Here is a 21,114-nt window from a genome sequence, read left to right as displayed (position 1 = left end):
TAACACCGACGCCGTGTAGTAGCTCATCCCAGTCCAGAAAACGTAACTCATCGGCAACGGCGGCAAAATTACATCGGTTGAAGTCAAAATCCAAATCTTCGGAAACTAATAATAGAAACTACTAGGCCCCAGCAGGTCCCTCCTGTTTATCGAGCATTTCTGATAAATCAGCCATACTCCATCTGTAGCAGCCGGTTCGCAGTGAACCGTTGAAGGCGCATTAAAGTGTTAAAGGTGATATTTTCATTACAAGAATTACAGTTAACATCCTTCACTTTAATACCGTCGAACCCTGTGATCTTGGCCAGGGAAAGAAACCAAAGTTATTGAACAATAAATGTTGAAGTATGCATTTTTGACCCATTCTCACCCCCAGCGACGATAGCTTCGGAAGAAATTCTTAATGGAACTCCTGTAAAGAATCCCAAGGAACTCCTGGAAGAATTCCTGATCCCAATGGAATTCTTGGAGAGAATCCCGAAGGAACATTAGGAGGCTTCAATTGCATAATCTTATTTAAGAGCTTGTACTAATATTGCAGGATTTTGCCAACATGTTGAATTTTCCCTGATTTTCAACCAAAATTCCTGACTTTCTCTGATGTTCCAGGTCGAAAAATTAGTTCTTTTCACAATATTTAAGTGATGTTTGATGTTTGAAGAGGTTTCAAGAGAGGTTTTCGAAAAAAGGAATGTCGTGTGTCGACATTTGTTCAAAATAAAATCTTCGAAAATCTAAATGGGTCGGTCAACGGTATACAATATCATTGTAAGTATTCCCTAAGTATTCCCTCATCTTGGGATCGGTTAAGCTTTAAGTTCAAACTTAGTTGCATACAAGAGAATGGGGTCTCTCTAGCAGGTCCTTAGATATTGCAAGCAAGTTTCCTATTCCGATTGGATTCCTGTTACCGGAGGTTACCATGGCAACCAACTGCAACTAAGGACGCATAAACAAATACAAAATGTGTTTAGGTACCAAAAAGTGTCTCAACGAATCGAATGTACAACCAAAGATTTGAGAAGGTCAGTTTCGATCCATTCTGATCTGACTGTGGAGAGTGAGGCCCAACAGAAGGAAAAAATGAACGACGCCCAGGACTTCATCGATCCGGAGAGCATCACCAATTCGGAGTTCCGACAGCAGATCAAAAACTGGATCGAAGAGCAGGGCATCCACGCGAACCTGCAACTACAGATGAAAAAGGACCTGATCGACCAAATCAGTCGAACCGCAATGGGTATAACGTAATAACTGTAATAATTAAGCTTATTTAAATTATTTGAATTCAAATGTTCTAGGTCGAAAGATAAGTCTGAAGATGCAAACCCACCAGGGAATCGTTCTGTCGCCTTTGGTCCTGGTGCTGAACACGCTAGTCGCGGAGTTTCTCTACACTCAGAATTGTCACTTTTCACTGTCGGTGTTCAGCAACGAGGTGCCTTTCAAGAATACGCTGCCGGATTTTGGAAAGTCCAAACACTTTCGGTTGAACCGAACGGAGCTGAAGGAGATCTTCGAGGCACTCGGCGTGGAACACTACTCCGGTCTGGTGGAAAAGTACGAGGGGAGGGGGACGAAGGATCATGAAGGCGGGAAGTCGTTGCTGTATATCATTGTGAAGTCGATGCTTGCTTCGGTTAAAGGGTACGAGGAGCGGTTCAAGCGACTGAAGAAGGAGGAAAATGAGCGCGAGAGTACGAAGAATATGCTGGATGAACTGGAAATGGCCAAGCTGCACAAGAATGTGGAGAAGTTGCTGCAGAGGATGAAGCTGGTGGGAAAGAGCATTGCAAGAGTGGAGGAACTGCATAGGGAAGGCAAACGAGACGAGGAAGAGTCGACCTCATTGAAGGTGTGTACGGAGAGCGTAACCAGAATGGTCAGTCGATTGGAGGTGTACTCGAAGACACTGGAGGATTTGATAGTCAGATTGCAAATTCAAACGGAGAAAGGAGAGCCAACGATCGAAAAGAAGGTGGAAGAACCTGCCGAGCCGGTAGAATTGAAAGAGCAGAAAAGCTATACGGATTTCTTGAATGAACTGAAGTCAACCGAGCATGGACAGAAATACGTTGCAAAGCTACAGAAACAGGTTCTCAAAATGTTGGACAAGGAGAAGGCGCAGTTGGAGGCAAAGTACGAGAAACGGATGCACGAGGCAGAGTTGGAATACAAATTTAAACTGGAAAGGGTACTTTCTGATCGGATCAGAGAAATGTCTGCGCAGAGGGAAATACAGCGATCACCAAAACCAACGCAGCAAGCAAGTGAAAGTGAGGAGAGTCTTCATTTCATGAAGAAGATTGACGAGAAGTTAAATCAGCTGTATCAGCACGAACGCAATGTGGACGAGAAACTGGTTACGTTGAAGAACGATCTACAGAAGCACGAGCTACGACAAAGTAAATACTTTCAATCGTTGAAGGCAGCCGAGACGAAGGAGAAGAAACTTCTGGTGCTACAGGACGTTGAACGACAGCTCTTGGCGACGTTCGAAGACGAGACGCAAGCGATTATTCGGAATGCCAAGGCGACGATCGAACACTTGGAAAGCGAAAGCGACAAGATCAATCGCTCGTTTCAGCAGTATTTGCAGAAGCAACGAGAAGACAAGCGGCGTCTCAATGACGAGAAAGTACAAATTTGGCAAAAGTACAATGACGAGAAGCTGGAACTGAATCAACGGGAGTTGATGGACATGAATGGGCATGAGCCGCAAGAAGTGGTGATCAAACAGACTTATCAGCCCCATGTGGAAGAGTTCCCAGAGATTGGGAATTTTGAAAATCCGTTCAAGAACTTTGACCCGCATAAATACCTGCGACGATCGAAGATTTCCAGAATACCTCTGGATACGCAAAAGAATCAACACGGGGTCGTAGATGCCGCTGTGAACACGACGACTGAAGTACCTGAGCCGGTTACTTTGAAACCTCTCACAGTTGAACCTATGAAATCCACGAGTCCCAACTTGGACCTATTGGAAAGCGCTCGTTTGGATCACCATGAAGCCCCTAAACTCCCCCCAGTTGAACCAGTTTCAAGACCAAAATCAGCAGACCTGCAAGCGCCACGCCTAGATCTGCCAAAGAACCTGGCATTGGACACAAAGCTAAGCGACCTTCTAGCCAAAGATACACTAAACCTGAAACGCAGCATAGAGGAGAACCTGCAGAAGCTGGATCAGATGAGTAAAACGTACACCAAGTCGACGTCCTCCAGCGAGCAACAGCGCACCGGAACGTACAACGTAAAGCCAACGATCGATCAGGGACGAGAAACTGTTGAAGCTCCCAAAAGCTTGGACGATCTATCCAGTGGCCTATCGGATGGGGAACTAAGCGATGGAAGTGCAAGCAAACGAGAGGAACCGCTGAACTTGGATAACACCAAAGAGCTGCTGGAGTACACCAGGAGGAATTTTCCCCTTGACGGGGCCAAGACCCAGGGGGACTTGGTCAACTTGGACTCGGAGGTTTCGCTAAGCGATCTGGACATCAGCGGGACCAGTAACTCGAAGGTTGATGGTCAAGCCATAGCCCGAGATGATAGCGTGAATGATATCCTGGAGGATATTTCAACCGGAAAACGGTCCTTGTCCGATAACAGTTGGAATTAGGTCTAGTTGTAAGAGTATCGAATGAAATTAAAATATATATTTTAAGCAGATACACAAACTACTGAGTACACTACTCCCAACATTATTCAAAAACATACTGAAGGATTTAAACGTACAAAACACCAAACTCTTTAAGTTGAGAATACTTATTTTAACAAAATACCTACTAGGATATCGGATATAATAAAATTCTACTTTCAAAGTGCAGATTTAGATTTTTAATTTATTACAAGCACCTGAAAAGGGCATACTCCATATTACTCTAACTTATGAATGAAAATGGGTAATTTACAGGTTTTATTACGCGGCTTCCCACGTTTAGTAATCAGTATCCCTTCCGTCCCCTGAATCGCTGTCGGTTGTCCAGCTGGTAAAAAATCCGAGTTATACAAAGAAAGTAATAAAAAACAATGGAAAGCACTCACCAGTGACCGCTTGCACTCGAAGAACGTATTCCGTATGGCAAAACATTCGTCAGGAACGGATCCATCTTGGCGGGAGAGGCACTCGCGGGGAAGTTTCCGCTCCTGAAATCCAAACTGTGTTATAGGTAGGCCCAAAACCCAATTTCAAAACAAGCTCACCTTCTTGCAGCAATCGCTCTGCAGCAGGCACATTTTTAAATCGGCTCGCACTCGGGCGCAGGCCGTCTCATCGGCCAGCTTTTCCGTTCCCTCGTAGCGCATCATCTTGATCGGTGGGTTGGGATTGGGATAACCGTACCGGTGTTGAACGTAATAAAGTTAATTTCCTGGAAATAAAACCGAGGATTTGCGATCACTGTTGCACTGGTTCACACCAAAAAGTTGCACAATGTTTTGACAGCGATGACGATCTGCGGCGCCGAAGCACAACAGCTGATTTTGACAGTTCTCGATGTCAAAATCACCGGTTCTTTATTTACGTTTTTCTGTTGCTATCCGCGGTTTTCGTACGATAGTTTTTGTTCATGAAATCACATTCTAACACGAGGCGTCGGAGTTACCACACGCGTTTTTAGTGGAGAGAGCTTCCAAATAATTTCGGAGTGTGATCAATATTACAAAGCGTTTTAATATCGAAATTCGTTAAATTTCTTTGAGCTAAGTTTAATTGAAATAGAAGTGTAATATTAGACTAGTGAAAAGTTACATAAAAGTGCGACAGGACGCTAATTTTGTGGAAAGTTGTGGAAAGGAGGCCGTCAGAAGAAAACAAAATGGCGTGCAAAGTGTCGAGCAGAGTAGTGCTAGGAAGAAAATAAAAATGGCGACTGCGGAACAAAAAGAAAACGAAATTGCAACGGCACACTACACAGCTATGGATACTCAAGGCGAAAATGCAAATGGCGTCCGAACAGACGCGACTATGAACACGCACACGGGAGCAAACAACGGTCAAAAGAAGGTCAACTACCAATACGAGCACGGAGATCAGGGTCCGTTTCGTGTCATGGTTGAGTTAATCGACACACAGGATGGAAGAGTGAAAATCAACAAGTTGTCGCTGGCATGTACACTGCGAAAGATGCCATTGTACAAAACCCACGTAACCGAAATGAAGCAGGTTGGACGTAATAAGTTGATGGTATACTTCAACAATTACCAAATCGCAAACAGGCTGACAACGGATGAACATCTCAAGGACAAAAACTACCGAGCATACATACCACGACATTTGGTCTCTGTCACTGGTGTTATTGCCGGTGTTCCATTGGATATTTCTGCTGAGGAAATCATGGACGAGCTGGAATGTGAGTACCCAGTAATGGCAGTCTACCGTATGAACCGACACGTTAACGGAAAAAAGGAACCAACGATGCGATTGAGCGTAACGTTCAGAGCAGCCAAACTACCCGAGCATGTCAGAATTTTCTGCTGTTCGGTTGGCGTTAGAGCGTTCTACAGGAAAACCGTCTTGTGTCAGAATTGTCTTCGGTACAATCATCTGACAGCGAATTGCAAAAGCAAACGCAGATGCGAGAACTGCTCAAGGACACACGACAGACAAGAGGAATACAACGAGTGCAGGCAACCACAGCGGTGTTTGTACTGTCGAACGGCGCACAAAACAACGGATTTCAACTGCCCGGAAAGAACCAGACAAAACAATGTACAGGCGATTATGGCACGAACAAGCCTAACGGCGATTGAAGCTGTGGAGCAGTTTCCCATACAAACCCGAAATTATTACGAAGCATTGGTTGACAGAGCACAGGAGCCCACCCCAGCCGAATCCTTCGCATCAATGACAGCAGGAAAGTACAAGGCGCGGTTCGCGCCACCACCCAGACCACGGAAACGCACGGGAGTGACAGAAACGTCGGTCAACATTGCGGATCAAGTAGTGGTAATGCAGGAGAAAAAGAAGAAAACCGATGGAGAATGCGAAACGAATGGAGTTGCCTTGTTCAACAAGTACAAGGTCACGGAGGCGGAAAAGTGGAAGAACCAGCTACGGCAAGCAGCGAAGCAGCAACAAGAGAGGAATGACGGAATGAATGACCTACAGCCCACCCCATCAACGAGCGTGGCGGGTGCATCAAACCAGGAGGATTTCTCAAGGTTTGTTACGAACATGATCGGAGAAGGTAAGGTTAACCCTTTTAGTTTGGAACTGGAATAGCAATGTAAGTTTAAACAAAAATTAAACATTTAGTTAAGAATAGCAAAATGTAGATAGTCATAAATAAAAATAAATGCGATTAGTACAAGCTAATGTTCAGAGTCTGCAAAAAAACAAAGATGAATTATTGCGAGTATTGAATGATGTAAACTACGACGTCGGAGTGTTCTCGGAGACTTGGACTCGTCCAGGAGAGGAGGCAAGCCGAGCGTATAGGATCAGCGGTTATCATCAGATACTAACAGCACGACCAGATGGTTATGGAGGAGTTGGCGTGTACGTCCAGATGAAATACAACTACCAGCAGATAAGCGTCACGGTGCAGTCGGACCAGATTCAAATAGTAGCCGTCAAAGTGCTGAGACTAGATGTAGTCATCGTCGGAGTGTATGTTGCACCATCGGTTCCATCTAACGTTTTTGAGGCGGAACTGAATTCGATCATCGCTCAACTGGAAAGATTCAACAGGATCATCATAGCTGGTGACTTTAATTGCCACCACTATTCGTGGGGCAACAACTATTGCGACAGGAAGGGGACAATTCTGATGGACGCCATCAATGCATCAAATCTCATTGTGATGAACGACGGATCGAAAACGTTCATCCCTATAGACACCACGAAACAAGCAACAGCAATCGACTTGACCATATGTTCGGCAGGGCTGTATTCGCAAACTGATTGGAAAACTATTCCGAAATCCGTTGGGAGAAGCGAACATCTGTTGATCGAAGCTAGTTTGATCACGTCTGATAAAGACCCTAGACCAATCTTCGTAAACCATCAGAGGATAGCCAAAGAGGTTGCAAGCTGGAATGCAGATGATATTCAAAGCTTGGATGACTTCAAAAACAAGGTGAAGCAGTGTGTAGACAGCAACAAGAAAGTAAGCAGGCACACGCCCAAAGCTTGGTGGAGCGATAGAGTGGAAGTGGCATGGAAGGAAAAAATGGAAGCTGTGAAACGGTTTCGTAATTGCAGTACTATTGAAAATGCTATAGAGGTTAAGAAGTGTTCTGCAACATTCACCAGACTGAAGAACGAGGGTATCAAGAAGCAGATTGAAGAGCTTGCTGAAAGCGTGGACCCGCAAACAAGCTCGAAGATCCTGTGGAGCAAAATTGCAAGGATATCAGGAAAAAGAAACAAAAGAAGAGTCAACAATCCGATACAGGAGGATGAACGCCTAGGAGAGGAGTTTTTGGACGTGCACGTTGGACAAAACGATGTAGATATCGAGGTACCAATATCCTACGGACCTGTCTGCCGCTACAATTTGATGGATGCAGACAAGTGGAGCAAGATTCTGGCATCAAAAAATTCGAAGTCGGCACCTTCCGGAGATATGATCACGTACGGAATGCTCAAGCAAATAAAACCAGAGGTTAGAGACGTCATAATAGAACATATAAACCGTATGTTCGTATCAGGTACTTTAACATACCACCTGAAGGAAATCAAAATCGTAGCGATTCCCAAGCCGGGACGTGATCAGAGCACCGTACAAGGAAAAAGGCCAATAGCCTTGATCCCGACAATTACCAAAATCACAAACACAGCCGTGTTGGAGAAGATCCAGAACCATCTACAAGAAAGATGTATTTTACCCGAACTGTCTTTTGGGTTCAGAAGAAACGTTTCAACGTCGACTTGTCTCAACTACGTGGTAAATGCCATTAAACAGAATAAACGAGCCGGGTTTATCACGGCGGTGACTTTCATCGATTTAACAAACGCCTACAATGCCGTAAAAACGGACACCTTGGAGGAGACCATGCAAGAGCTACTATTTCCGTCAGAAGTTATAATATGGGTTACGTCCTTTTTGAAAAACAGGAAAATCGCAATGAAGGTAGGAGAAAAAACGTTGACGAGGATAGTAAGCAACGGACTTCCACAGGGCGATGTGATGTCGCCCTCTCTTTTTAACGTGTACACGACAAAACTACACACAATATACGATGAGGACACAATCTTGGTTCAGTTTGCGGATGATTTCGCTCTAATAGTTAGGGCGAAATCCATCGAAGCATTAAACCTAAAAATGCAAATCCACTTGACCAACTTTACTAGTAAAGCGAAGGACCTGAACCTAGAAATCAATCCAAACAAAACGAAGATTATCCTGTTCCATGGAGGAACTCAGCCGCTAAACATAAAAGTCGACAATACTGTGATAGAAAAGGTTAACAGTCACAGGTACCTGGGACTGTACATAGATAGATTTTTGGGGTTTGGAGGCCACATACGGATTATGAAGGAGAAAATACAGGAACGATTGAAGATGCTGAAAGTGATATCTAGCATTCGTAGCGGGGGTCACCCACAGACGATGATCTTGCTGTACAACGCCCTGGTGAGAAGCTGTGTGGAGTACGGGTCATCAACAGTCAACAATACATCAACGACGAACAGAAAGACAATACAAACCGCCTTAAATGCGTGCTTGCGAAAAGTCACTGGATGCAGTAAAACTACACCACTGAACTCGCTGCTAGCAGTAGCAAGTCAGGAGCCGTGGGACATACGTAGCGAGTATATAGCGTGCAAAGAACTTGCAAAAAACGTTGCATACAGAAATCCGATCTATGAGCAGTTGCAAGAGATTGAAGACTACGAAGGGGACAGTGAGAAGCTGACTTACCAGGAAAAGCAGTACTTGGAACATCGCAACATCTTCAACACTATCAGCCCTGTCCGGACGGTGGTGGTCGATCCGGCATCAGCAGAGGTCACCATCAATATGAGCGTAGGAGCCGTGTTCAAAAAGCAAAATACGAACCCGAGGGTGATGAAACAAATGGTGTTAGGACTTCTCAATGGGAAATACAAGACCAGGTGTAAAATTTACACAGATGCATCAAACTTGGATGGAACTTGTGGAATAGGAATCTTCTTGGAGTTCAGCAACCGTAGGATTTCGCTGAGATTGGAGCACCAAACATCGATCATGACGGCCGAACTGTTAGCAATAAAAGTAGCAGCAGACGAGGTCAGAGCGCACCAGGCGAGGGATGCAGTAATTTTCACGGATTCGCTGTCGTCCTGTATGCTGTTGGACCACAGCCAGCGACACTCGGAAAGAAGCGAAATAGCAGATGAAATCATCCGGACTTGCCAGGAATGGAACGTCGATATCCAATGGATTCCAAGTCACATCGACATCAAAGGTAACGATCTGGCTGATGAGTTGGCCAAACACGGAGCACAGCATGGAGAACTCTTCGAACATCCAGTTTTACTGAAGGACGCATATCTACGATTGATGAAAATCAAACAGGAAAAGGTGAACAACTGGTATAAGGATTACGCCAACGAAAAAGGACGAAAGTTTGCAGAAATTCAACCCGAATTTAAAGAGAAGCCTTGGTACTACAACTTGCCTTTGAACAACGTCGAAACAAGAACTCTGAACAGACTGATCACCGGGCACGACTACAGCAAATACTGGCTGCATAAAATGAAGCTGAAAGACAGTCCGATCTGCGATTTCTGCAACGAGATGGAGACCGCGGAACATCTTGTACTTCACTGCAAACGATACTCGCAAATAAGAAAACAATATGACTATGATGGTAAATACCAAAACTCTAAACAGCTATTCGAAGCGAAGGATGTTAATATCCTTCGAGATGTTGTAAGTTTTCTGAGGAAAACTCAATTAAAAATATAAAATGAGTCGAAACTAGTTCCAAACTGTAAACGAATACTTTCCGATCAAAACAAACCGCACCAAGGCAACAGCTGATAGGCCTGATGAGCTAATCGGCTATCCCGCCTACTGAGACCGAAACACTGCAACCGCAGTCATAGGGGTGGGCTGTCAAATCGACGTAAAAGAAGCAGCTGGACGTATGGTCACTGTCACCGGTCCAAACAAACCAGAAGAGAAGAAGAAGAAGTTCATGAAATCAAGTTCAGTTTGTTTTAAATTTTGCAAGTTTTTATAGAAACAGTGAAATTGTATCCATTAAACTGTATAACTAAGGTAAATATAAATCAATACAGTTTCGGCTAACAAGCACTAGACCCAAAATAGACAACATCTGGAATTTTAAACCTCTTATACTGAAATAAAAGTTTTAGCAACAGATAAACTGCCCCCACTCGCATAACAGTCCCATTTTTGCTGGATTTCCTATGCATATGGGACTGTTATGCGAGTGGGGGCAGTAAACGATATAGATAAAATGTATCCAATGTATCTAGCAGATTATAGCTTATAGCAACAGTTGTAAAGGCGTGGGTATTCAGCATGACAATTCCGAAGGTGACGGTTCTGATTCCCGGTCGATCCAGGAACTTTTCGTAATGGAAATTTTCTTGACTTCTTTGGGGATAGAGTATCTTTGTGCCTGACACATGATATACACATGGAATCGTTACCGCGTCCATAATTGCAGTGCAGTGCAGTACACTGAAAATCAAGTAAAATCGACCAAAAATCACGCTACGGTTCACTTGATAAGAAATCCGATGTACAGACATGACATACTGTACATGTAACATGACCTCGACAGTCCTATGTCGAACCTAACAATAAACGACTAATCAGAATTTTCCCTTTGAAAAAGACTCGGAGAACGTGCCTCTAGAGCCGACCTACTGATACCTGATAATAACTGTGAAAATACTCATAGAACACTAAGCAGAGAAGCAGGTTTTGTCCCAGTTGGGACGTTACGCCAAGCAGATTAGAGTTCTTCCTGATAGCTAACCAACGCACAGAGCTACAAAGCAAGACCTGGGCTTTAAGTGTGATTCGCGTTTTACAAATGTTGGATGAGAGCTTGAAGAATTACATAAGTCTCGCCACTCCCTCAGGGAAAAGGCTGCTGAATCGGTTGTTGGTGGCCCCGTTTACCGGAGATCTCACCCTGGTCAATAAGAGGGCCGGAACTAATCTGAGGTCCTTACGGAATTCAAAATCCAAAAACCACTACCTAAAGGTATGAAAAGCTAAAGCGCACTTCTAGAAGAAGGTCGGTGACGAGGTTGGTGACTGAAGTGCATCTACTAGAATACTTACCGGATCCTTCAGAGTTACTTTAACAAAAACTCTTATGCCTAAAGTATCATTCCAGGATACTTCCTAAACCTTTCTGAGATGCTCCCACTTCCCAGGATCCTTCTGGGATGCTTCTAAAACTCTTCTGAAATGTTACCAGAATTTATCTTGGATGTTTTCAAGGTTCTTTTGACGTATTTCCAGGGTTCTCCTGATTTTGCAATGTTTCCAGCACTCTTCTAGATTACTCCCAGGATCATTCTATGATGCTCCCAAAATCCTTCTGGGACAAGTTCTGGGATGCTTCTAAAACTCCTGTGGAATACTTTTAGGATTCTTCTGAGATGCTTCCAGGAACCTTCAGGCAGGGATGGGAACACTCACTTGCAAAGAGTTACACTCACTTGCCATTTTATCCGCTCAGAAGCGTGCAATCAAAAAACTTTGTATGGCCGACTTTTGCCTTGTGGTTTTGTCCAAAACTTTGCCGAATAGAGTAGGGGTCGCACACGCTTACCAAAGTCGTGACAGAGCTGTGAAAGCGACTCTCCACGAGGTAAGTGTAATTTACATTCACCTCGTGGAGAGTTGCCTTCGCAGCTCCCTCACGACTTCGGTATGCGTGTGCGACCTGTACTCTATTTGGCAAACTTTTAGACAAAACCACAAGACAAAAGTCGTCCATACACCGTTTCTTGATTGCATGCTTCTGAGCTGAGAAAACAGCTAGTGAGTGTAACTCTTTGCAAATGAGTGTTCCCATCATTGCCTTCAGGAATGCTTGGAGCACTCTTCTGGACTGCTTCTAAAATTCTTCTGGAATGCTTCTAGCATGTATCTGGTATACTTCCAGAACTTTTCTGGATTACTCTCAGGATCATTCTTGGATAATCTTATAATTATAATAATCTTATAAACCATAATTCATAATCTTTCTGGAAAAGTCTTCTTGGAAGCTTCGAAAATTATTCTGGGATACATACTTTTAAGATTCAGAATAATTGTTCCACGATCCAGGATTCTTCCAGGATCTTTCAGAGATGCTTTCAGAAATCTTCTGGGATTGTTTACGGCGGACAACGAAGCAGGCGAATCAGACGGAATGATTCTCGAAATAAGAACACAATTGAAATGGACTGTATTAATTGTTTTTGAGAAGAGTACAAAATTAGCATGAGCTTTTATCAAGTAGTAGTCCAAGAATATATTCTTCTTTTGTTCCTCTCGACGTTGTAGCAGAAGGGTGAAGGCGACCATCAGCTGGTGGGGAAGTGAACACAAACAGGGATGCATCCAAGATTCTTCGGGGATGTTTTTAGAATCCATCTGGCATACTTCCAGAATCCATCTGGGATGCTTTCAGAATCCTTCTCCAAGGATCATTCTAGGATGCTTCCAGAATGCATCTGTAATGCTTCTAAAACTCTTCAGAGAAGCGTCTTAAACTTTTCTCGGTGGGTTAAAGAATACATCTGAGATACTTTCATGATTGGTTTGAAATGCTTCCAGGATCCTTGTAGTATGCTTCCGGAACTTGTTTGAGATACTTACAAAATTCTTCTGGATTACTCCCAGGATCATTCTGGGATACTTTCAGAATTCTTTTTGGATACTTCCTGGATTATTCTACGATGCTTCCAAAATCCTGCTGGAATTATTATAGAACTCTTCTGGGATACTTCCAAGACTTTTCTTAGATTTACCCAGGTCCCTTTAGGAATGCTCTCAGAATCAGTCTACAGAGTAATTTTACATGATGATATTTCTATTTGCCGTGACGTGGATGACATCATTTGACGGTTTATCAGATCGCAAAGCTTCGTCCGCGTGCTGACTTCGGTCAGGTTGGTCGTCCCAACACATCCCCCTTTTTAGTTAAGATGGAACGGGTGTGAGGTATAAACAGGCAGCTTTCGTTGTCACAAAGAGTGGTGAGGTATTATATACATTTGCTACTCTTCTTGGTGGACGTTGACATCTTCGTTGGGTGGTTCTGTCATCCGCGGTTCCTCTGGAATGTTGTACAGGTCCAGGTTCTGCTTTCGCAGATCTTCGATTCAGGCCCTACGTGTCTATCAACTGGGACTTGAACAGGAGTTTCGTTTTCTGCCACATCTACTGTTTCCGATACGCTACGGCTTTGAAGCTAACTTCAGTGGGATCTGATTATATCGATGTCCGAAAGGGTCTACCAAGCAGTAACTCGGCAGGAAATTGTTGATTGCTCCAGTGAGATCCTCTCTTTTCGCTGTAATTTTCTTGAGAGTCCCTTTAAAGGTGTCGGCGAACCTGTCAGACAATCCGTTGGGCTGCGTTTTCAGGTGCAGAATACCGTTGTTTTCACAGTAGTGCTCAAACTGCTTACTGATGAACTGAAGTTGCTCACTGAGATTCCAAACCGTGCGAAGCTTCCTTGAAGAATTTACACGTTGCAGGTGTTGTGAATCGACGAGTTTGGATTACTTCGGGCCATTTTGAAAAGGCAGCAACGCAGGACAAGATAATACCAATCGTCGGCGGACCCGGCATAGTCGATATGAAGTCGTTGCTAGGGTCATTGAAGTACTGGCTAAGCTTTCAGTTTCGCTCATGTGTTAGTTTTGGCAGGCATCGCCAGTCGGCCAGTATACATAACTGCGGGCAACTGCTTCACGGAGAAAAACTATGCTAGTTTAAAACAACAAATATATTGGTTGAATTCCAAACTACAGATTTGGTTGTTTCTAGTTTGAAATTTATGACTTTCAAACAAACATTTTGTTTGCAATGAACACATTGCTTTGGTTATTTATACCTACGGAAACCCTTCACAAACAAACAATATGTTGGTTGTTGCAACCTGTCCCATTATGTATTTTCAAAAAAACATTAGTTTATTTTTATCAATGTTTGGGTTGATCGTTTTTGCCGTGCAACATTGAACACAAACTAAACTTTTAGGTTGGTTTGACCAAATACATAGGTAAACATGAAATGCAGTTTTGTTTGGCGAAAAAACAACAAGAGAATTGATTTTAAATAAACTTGATTTCCAAGTTGTTCGGTTTTGTTGATCTCGGTGACCAAACAATAGTTTTTTTTTTTGTTATAAAAAGGAACGCTTCCAAAACGGCCGGGAAATAAGTTGGAAGGTCAAAATCATTTCTTTCGACATTAGCTGCCTAAATTGGAACATATTTGGTAAGTAAATGTAGTAGTTATAATAAATACTTGTTAAAACTTGAATTATTTATTTTTCAAGAGGTGTGCAGCGAGAGTAAAGTCCATGGAGAAAATTCCTGACATGTCGGACGATGTCGGAGCCCACCGAATTCAAGCGATCCGAGGCATGACATTTTAAGAAGCAGCTCCAAGTCATCCTGGGGAGTTAGATTCCTTTCTCAAAATGATAGTATACTAAGCAAAATTACGTTGATAGTAAATACCGAGTAAGACAAAAAAAACAATGAATACCTAATTATACATATTTATTTGTTTTACTAATAAAATCGCATATTTTTATGTTTTTGTTTCAAATATTTTTTTAATAATACAGAACAAATGGAGAGGGGAAAGCGGGGTAGCAGAAAAATCACGGTTTAAAATCAATAAAAACTTTACTTAAATCATGCCACATTATTTGTTGATTTAGCCCAAACTTTGTTAAAAGCAAACTAACCACTTTGTTTTAATCAACAAAAACATCAGGTTGTTTCGCAAGCTGTCAAAAGTGTGCAACCAATATTTTGGTTGTTCCGAACAAAAATTGGTTGAAACGACTTTATTGCCTGTAGAATAAACAACATATAATTTTAGTTTGTGTTAACCAGGGTGAGTGGTTCATATTGACCAAACTTTTGTTTGTGCAAAATTCAACATAGCATTTTGGTTGAAATGAGCTTAGATTTGGTTGTTGTTACTAATCTTTTTTCTCCGTATCGTGTTCCAGTCCGGTTTGGCTCCAGATATCATAAAGGGCAAGGGGTATCGCAAGTACCGCATCGCTGGATTGTATTTCACGTAGTAGTTCACGGTTTCCAAATACGATCAAAATGTCGGAAGGTCGTGTGGTGGCAGTTTTGAACCCGACAACCTCGAGAAAACATGTTCAGGTAACGGCAGCGGGTATTGGTTGTACTCGAGGAGGTCATTCAAACTCATTGAAAAATCAGCGCAGATCCGTACTCTTCCGTTGGGCTTCCGGACGACCACCATAGGTGCAGCCCAGTCCGAGAAGTCTACTAGACCCCCAGACTTTGGAGACGCTGAATTGCTTTTTCCATACTGTATGAGACACTATATGCTTTGGCCCAGTGTAAGTTTGACCTTCTCTTTTACTGCCAAGTCCCATTTTGTTGGTGTAGACTTCCGGAATATTCGACTGCTGACTTAGTTGCAGAACGTGTTGATTGGCACGTCCCAAAGGCCAAACTTGTCCATCCAATCGGACACTAGAACCGATAGATTGATTTCCGGAACCATAACACGACACAGACCTCGTTTGGAGATGACTGTTGATGGTCACGTCACATCAGAATCCGTACGACGGTGAAGATGCTTCCGGTTTTCCGACACTGAATCAATTTGGAGGCAGGCGGGAACGTTGTTGATGCGCTTCTCTGCATACTTTCTTCCACGGCTGACGGAGTTCACAGATACGACGTTGACGTTTGATTCCGTGCAGGCTTCTTACCTTTGCTGGCTGCCGATCTCCAGGCGAAGCAAGCACAATACTCCTCCTTATGTTCTGTTTTCCAGAAATCACGACACGTATGTTCACGAAGCTAGCAGTCCTTGGAAAAGTGCATATTTATCTCCACACGACCAGCATGGAGAACTAGGCTGATCCGCACTACTGCTACCTCCTGCAGTCGTTGGTTGGTGCGTCGGCTTAGAAGTCTTCTTACTGTTGTATTTCACAGTGTTTCCACTAGTACGTTGTCATTCACTAAACTTCAGCAGTCCTCTATCATTTTTGTTACGGTGATATCGAACGATTCGTTCAGCTTCGTAGCCAGCCACATCCGTATATCGGAATCCTTCGAAGACTTGAGACCAACAGACAAATATGTGGTATTAGATTTGCTCTTTTAACAGGATGGCAAGTTTGAAGTCCACACAGGTACGGTTCTCCTTGCACGAGTACGCTACTATGTCCTCCGTGTCATCCTTGACGGTTTGCAGATACTGGTACCGTCGATGGAAGATGGAGACATGTGATCCAAAAAGCGACTTCAACTTCTCGACGGTTTCACTAATAGAAATACACTAGAACGCCAATGGCGCTGTACTCAGTTTTCCTATTTAATTATTTTAAAAACTTTAGTTGTAATAATTTATTATGTTTAAGTGCCCATCTTGTAGAGGACCTTTTGTTTTGGTAAACAAAATTTATTTGACACTTATAGTACCGCTATTGACGCTGTAAGGGCGAGGCAAACTAGATGTTAGTCACACGAATAGTCGCGACATTGGATTTCTGTGGCTGGTTATTCTAATGTTTCACTGAACGTGGTCTCTTTGGATTCCTTCGGAGGTATGGAGCTCGTGTGTCGCTGGGTTGAGTCTCCTCATAAGAATCCGGGCGACGTAGTCACGGGACAACTCCTTCAGACCAAGCTGTGTTGATGACATCTGCTGGGACAGCAGGGTGATCAGTCTCTGTTGTTGAGCGAGAATCTGCGTCAGGGTTTGCTGGAATGAGATGGCTCCTTCTTCTTCCATGGAGCCATTCGTACAATGGATCCTGTCCAAAACACATCGTGCAGCGCTACGATACCGAATTTGCGATCCTTTAGTATAACGCAGAGTATGCGGATGCTCCCGATGAAGTTAGGAGACTGCACTACCGTTCTACGCATAATTGTTCCATGTTATATGTGATTCCCATATAACATGGGACAATTGGGCGTAGAACGGCAGTGCAGCAGTCCATCATACTAAATTTCGTGTTGTTAGTCGTTAGTGTCTTTTCACTTCTTGTGTTTTCTATGGATGGTTCACAGGGCCTGACAAATCTGGGAAACTCGCTTTTCCCTCCCGGGAGCTAAGGATTCTGTAATGCCCAGTTCAAACTCAAGCGCAGGGTTTATTTTAATGGGCATTCAAAAAACTGTATTTTATCTGAGCTTTCACCACGATTTTAATTATGTTTTCCGTTCTATTTCAGATGATGATACGCCATCATCTGCGTCTCACAAGGCGCTTCTGTACCAAAGCTCCTCTCCCAGATCTCGGCATCCGAATCTACTCATGCCGAACCCGAGAAAAGATCCCCCTCCAACTGCCTTCGCCCGCTCGGATCACATCATTCTACACCTGTGGCCCAACGGTGTACGATTCGGCACACATAGGCCATGCCAGCTGCTACGTCCGGCTGGACATCGTCCAACGCATTCTCCAAGATCATTTCGGTTTTCGCCTGGTCACCGCCATGAACATCACCGACATCGACGACAAAATCATTCGACGCGCCGCTGAAGTCGGCAAACCCTGGACCGATATCGCACGCCACTACGAGCAAGAGTTCTGGACCGATCTACAACGGCTGAACGTTCGACCTCCGGACATAAAGCTTTGCGTTACGGATCACATCCCCGGCATAGTTACGTTCATAGAACGACTAATCGCCAACGGCTTTGCGTACAAATCTTCGGACGGCTCCGTCTACTTCGAAACCTCCAAGTACCTTCAGTACGGGAAACTTCAGAACATCCCCACAGAACAGCAACAACAACCCTCGACGGAAGCCAAGAAGAACGCAGCGGATTTTGCCCTCTGGAAGGCCGTCAAACCGGGTGAACCCTCGTGGCCGTCGCCCTTCGGACCGGGTAGACCCGGCTGGCACATCGAGTGTTCTACGCTGGCTTCGCAGATATTTGGTCGCCGTTTGGACTTCCATGCCGGAGGTTTGGACCTAAGGTTCCCCCATCACGAAAACGAGGAGGCGCAAAGCTGTTGCTACCACGGGGTGGACGACTGGGTCCGATACTGGGTTCACACCGGGCAGCTACACCTGGAAGGTCAAACGCACAAGATGTCCAAATCGTTGAAGAACACGGTGAGTATTGGGGAACTGATGAATAAGCATTCGGCGGACGAATTCCGGATGTTGTGTCTGCTGTCGCATTATAGGAGTGCGATCGAGTTCGGTGACGAGTCCATGGCAGTGGCGACGAACGTTCTGAAGAAGTTCCGTTCGTTCTTCGACGATTGCCGGGCGTACGTAGGAGGGGTGAAGCCAGCTGTGGAGGTTGATTCGGGCGAACTACAGGGGAAAATGCTGGAGGTTGATGGGAAAATCGAAGAGTTTTTGCGGAACGACTTCAACACCGCAAGTGTAGTGACCAGTTTGGGTGAGCTGGCTTCTACGGTGAATAGATCGATAAATACAGGAAGCGGTAGGGGGGATTCGACGGTAGTGGCATCAGAGGGCGGCACGGTGCAAGCGATGGCAAACTATATAAGGAACAAACTGGCGCTTTTTGGCCTCCAGGAGTTCGATGCGGAGAGGAAACTGACTTCGGAAGGCTGTAGCAGCGATTCGATAGATCAGGTGATAGAGAGTATGGTGCAAATTAGAAATGGTATAAGAGCTCAAGCCATAGAGAGTAAGGACCGGAGACTATTTGCGGTTTGTGATCAGATTCGGGATCGTCTGAAAGAGGTCAACGTGGAAGTGAAGGATCATGGGAAGACTTCCTCGTGGAGTTACCTTAAGCGATGAAGTAGTGTGATTGGAGGGACAATAAATGCATTTCAATTGTTAGAGTATGAGTCTTGAAAATACAATTGATATCACAACCTATGGGAACATAAGTTTAGAAGCAGGCTGTCTGGGAGACTGGGGTTCAAATCTGAGTGTCTTTCAGGTCCAAGAAACTTGCGGCTCAAGTTCTGAAGATTTTTGGTTCAAGTCCGAGAAACTGGCGGCTTATGTACAGGAGGCTTGCGGCTCATGTTCAGAAGGCTTGTAATTCAGTCGGGGAAATTTGCGGTTCAAGTTCTGGAGACTTGGGACTCATGTCCGGGTCTTGGGGATCAGGTGCGGCTCAAGTGCAGGAGACTCGCAGCTCGTGTCCAGGAGACTTGTGAAGAATTCGGAATCTTCCACCTTTACTTTTCCAATCCGGGAAAACTGCGACTCATGTCGGGTAGGCTTGCGGCTTAAGTCCAGGAGACATCTAGCTCATGTCTGGGAGACATGCGGTTCAAGTTCGGGAGACTTGCTGCTCATGGAGATTTGCGGCTCAAGTCCAGGAGACATGCTGCTCATGTCTAGAAAACTTGCGGCTCATGTCCAGAAGACTTGAGGATCAAGTCCAGGAGACTTGCGGCTTAAGTCCGGTAGATTTGCGATTCAAGCCCGGGATAATTATGACTTGTGTCCGGGAGGCTTTTGCCTCAAGACCAGGATATTTGCAGCTCATGTCCGGGAGTCTTGCGATTCAAACTGGGAGTCTTGCGGTCAAATTTTGGAGGCTTGCGGCTCAAGTCCAGGAGACTTGTGGTTCAAGTCCCGGAGATTTACAGCTCATGTCCGGTAGATGTGCCGGAAGACTTACGACTCATGTCCGGGAGGCTTTCGGCTCATTTCCAGGAAACTTGCGGCTCACGTCCAGGTGCCTTTGAAACCTTCCTCCATTGCTTTTTCTGTCGGGGAGAGTTGCGGCGTATGTCCGGTAGGCTTACGGCGCAAGTCCGGAGACTTGCAGCTCAAGTCTAGGAGACTTGCGGACATTTTGGTCCAGGAGACTTGCGGCTTAATTCCGGTAGAATTGCGATTCAATCCTGGGAGACTTACGTCTTATGTCCAGGAGGCTTTTGGCCTAAATCGGGATACTTGCGGCTCATGTCTGGGAGACTTGCGGTTCAAAGTCCGAGAAACTTGCGGTTAAGTTTTGGAGGCTTGCGGCTCTAGTCCAGGAGACTTGAGGTTCATGTCCGGGAGGCTTTTGGCTCAAGTCCAAGAAACTTGCAACTCATGTCCGGGATACTTTGGAATGTTCTACCATTACTTTTCTTGTCGGGGAGACTTGCGACGCATGTCCGGTAGGCTTACAGCTGAAGTCCAGAGACTTGCGCCTGAAGCCCAGAGACTTGCGGCTCAAGTCCAGGAGAGTTGTGGCTCATGCTCTGAAGATTTTCGATTCAAGTCCGAGAAACTTAAGGTTCATGTCCGGGAGACTTGCGGCTAGAGTCCAGGAGACTTGTAACTTATATGGCTGGGAGACATGCGGTTCAAGTTCGGGAGACTTGCTGCTCATGGAGGTTTGCGGCTCAAGTACTGCTGCTCATGTCCAGAAAACTTGCGGCTTATGTCCAGGAGACTTGAGGATCAAGTCCAGGAGACTTGCGATTCAAGCCCGGGATAATTATGACTTGTGTCCGGGAGGCTTTTGGCTCAAGACCAGGATACTTGCAGCTCATGTCCGGGAGTCTCGCAGTTCAAGCTGGGAGTCTTGTGGTCAAATTTTGGAGGCTTGCGGCTCAAGTCCAGGAGACTTGTGGTTCAAGTCCCGAAGATTTGCAGCTCATGTCCGGTAAATGTGCCGGAAGACTTACGACTCATGTCCGGGAGGCTTTCGGCTCAATTCCAGGAAACTTGCGGCTCACGTCCAGGTACCTTTGAAACCTTCCTCCATTGCTTTTTCTGTCGGGGAGAGTTGCGGCGTATGTCCGGTAGGCTTACGGCGCAAGTCCGGAGACTTGCAGCTCAAGTCTAGGAGACTTGCGGACATTATGATCCAGGAGACTTGCGGCTTAATTCCGGTAGAATTGCGATTCAAGCCTGGGAGACTTACGCCTTATGTCCAGGAGGCTTTTGGCCTAAAATCGGGATACTTGCGGCTCATGTCTGGGAGACTTGCGGTTCAAAGTCCGGGAAACTTGCGGTTAAGTT

General features: G+C 44.8%; 4 protein-coding genes across 4 annotated transcripts; 3 read left to right on the top strand and 1 right to left on the bottom strand.

Annotated features, from left to right (window-relative positions):
* Positions 1-994: 994 nt before the first annotated feature.
* On the top strand, positions 995-3,782 carry LOC109432718 (centriole and centriolar satellite protein OFD1). Its single transcript, XM_019709103.3, has 2 exons — positions 995-1,240; positions 1,302-3,782. The coding sequence occupies exons 1-2, from the start codon at positions 1,084-1,086 to the stop codon at positions 3,620-3,622; spliced, it is 2,478 nt and encodes an 825-aa protein (XP_019564648.3). The 5' UTR covers positions 995-1,083; the 3' UTR covers positions 3,623-3,782.
* Positions 3,783-3,825: 43 nt separating this feature from the next.
* LOC109432652 (cytochrome c oxidase assembly factor 5) lies at positions 3,826-4,449 on the bottom strand. The gene is made up of 3 exons (XM_019709015.3): positions 4,207-4,449; positions 4,048-4,149; positions 3,826-3,989 (listed from the first exon to the last, which is right to left on the bottom strand). The coding sequence occupies exons 1-3, from the start codon at positions 4,309-4,311 to the stop codon at positions 3,948-3,950; spliced, it is 249 nt and encodes an 82-aa protein (XP_019564560.3). The 5' UTR covers positions 4,312-4,449; the 3' UTR covers positions 3,826-3,947.
* A 418-nt stretch (positions 4,450-4,867) lies between these two features.
* On the top strand, positions 4,868-15,237 carry LOC134290877 (uncharacterized). The gene is made up of 3 exons (XM_062858093.1): positions 4,868-6,191; positions 6,346-9,863; positions 15,163-15,237. The coding sequence occupies exons 1-3, from the start codon at positions 4,868-4,870 to the stop codon at positions 15,235-15,237; spliced, it is 4,917 nt and encodes a 1,638-aa protein (XP_062714077.1).
* LOC109421916 (probable cysteine--tRNA ligase, mitochondrial) lies at positions 10,084-18,981 on the top strand. The gene is made up of 2 exons (XM_062855182.1): positions 10,084-10,214; positions 17,383-18,981. The coding sequence occupies exon 2, from the start codon at positions 17,383-17,385 to the stop codon at positions 18,937-18,939; it is 1,557 nt and encodes a 518-aa protein (XP_062711166.1). The 5' UTR covers positions 10,084-10,214; the 3' UTR covers positions 18,940-18,981.
* Positions 18,982-21,114: the final 2,133 nt, after the last annotated feature.

The sequence above is a fragment of the Aedes albopictus genome, chromosome 3, assembly GCF_035046485.1.
Source record: "Aedes albopictus strain Foshan chromosome 3, AalbF5, whole genome shotgun sequence".
Classification (NCBI taxonomy): domain Eukaryota; kingdom Metazoa; phylum Arthropoda; class Insecta; order Diptera; family Culicidae; genus Aedes; species Aedes albopictus.
This window is presented reverse-complemented; position numbering and strand designations above follow the sequence as displayed.

Excerpts from the sequence above, each read along its gene's own strand:
- LOC109432718 (XM_019709103.3), top strand. The coding sequence starts at position 1,084 with ATGAACGACGCCCAGGACTTCATCGATCCGGAGAGCATCACCAATTCG. Across the intron at positions 1,241-1,301 it reads AATCAGTCGAACCGCAATGG|GTCGAAAGATAAGTCTGAAG; the intron begins GTATAACGTAAT and ends CAAATGTTCTAG.
- LOC134290877 (XM_062858093.1), top strand. The coding sequence starts at position 4,868 with ATGGCGACTGCGGAACAAAAAGAAAACGAAATTGCAACGGCACACTAC. Across the intron at positions 6,192-6,345 it reads TACGAACATGATCGGAGAAG|ATGAATTATTGCGAGTATTG; the intron begins GTAAGGTTAACC and ends AAAAAAACAAAG. Across the intron at positions 9,864-15,162 it reads TTAATATCCTTCGAGATGTT|TCCGGTTTGGCTCCAGATAT; the intron begins GTAAGTTTTCTG and ends ATCGTGTTCCAG.
- LOC109421916 (XM_062855182.1), top strand. The coding sequence starts at position 17,383 with ATGATGATACGCCATCATCTGCGTCTCACAAGGCGCTTCTGTACCAAA.
- LOC109432652 (XM_019709015.3), bottom strand. The coding sequence starts at position 4,311 with ATGATGCGCTACGAGGGAACGGAAAAGCTGGCCGATGAGACGGCCTGC. Across the intron at positions 4,150-4,206 it reads AGAGCGATTGCTGCAAGAAG|GAGCGGAAACTTCCCCGCGA; the intron begins GTGAGCTTGTTT and ends TTTGGATTTCAG. Across the intron at positions 3,990-4,047 it reads TCGAGTGCAAGCGGTCACTG|CTGGACAACCGACAGCGATT; the intron begins GTGAGTGCTTTC and ends ATTTTTTACCAG.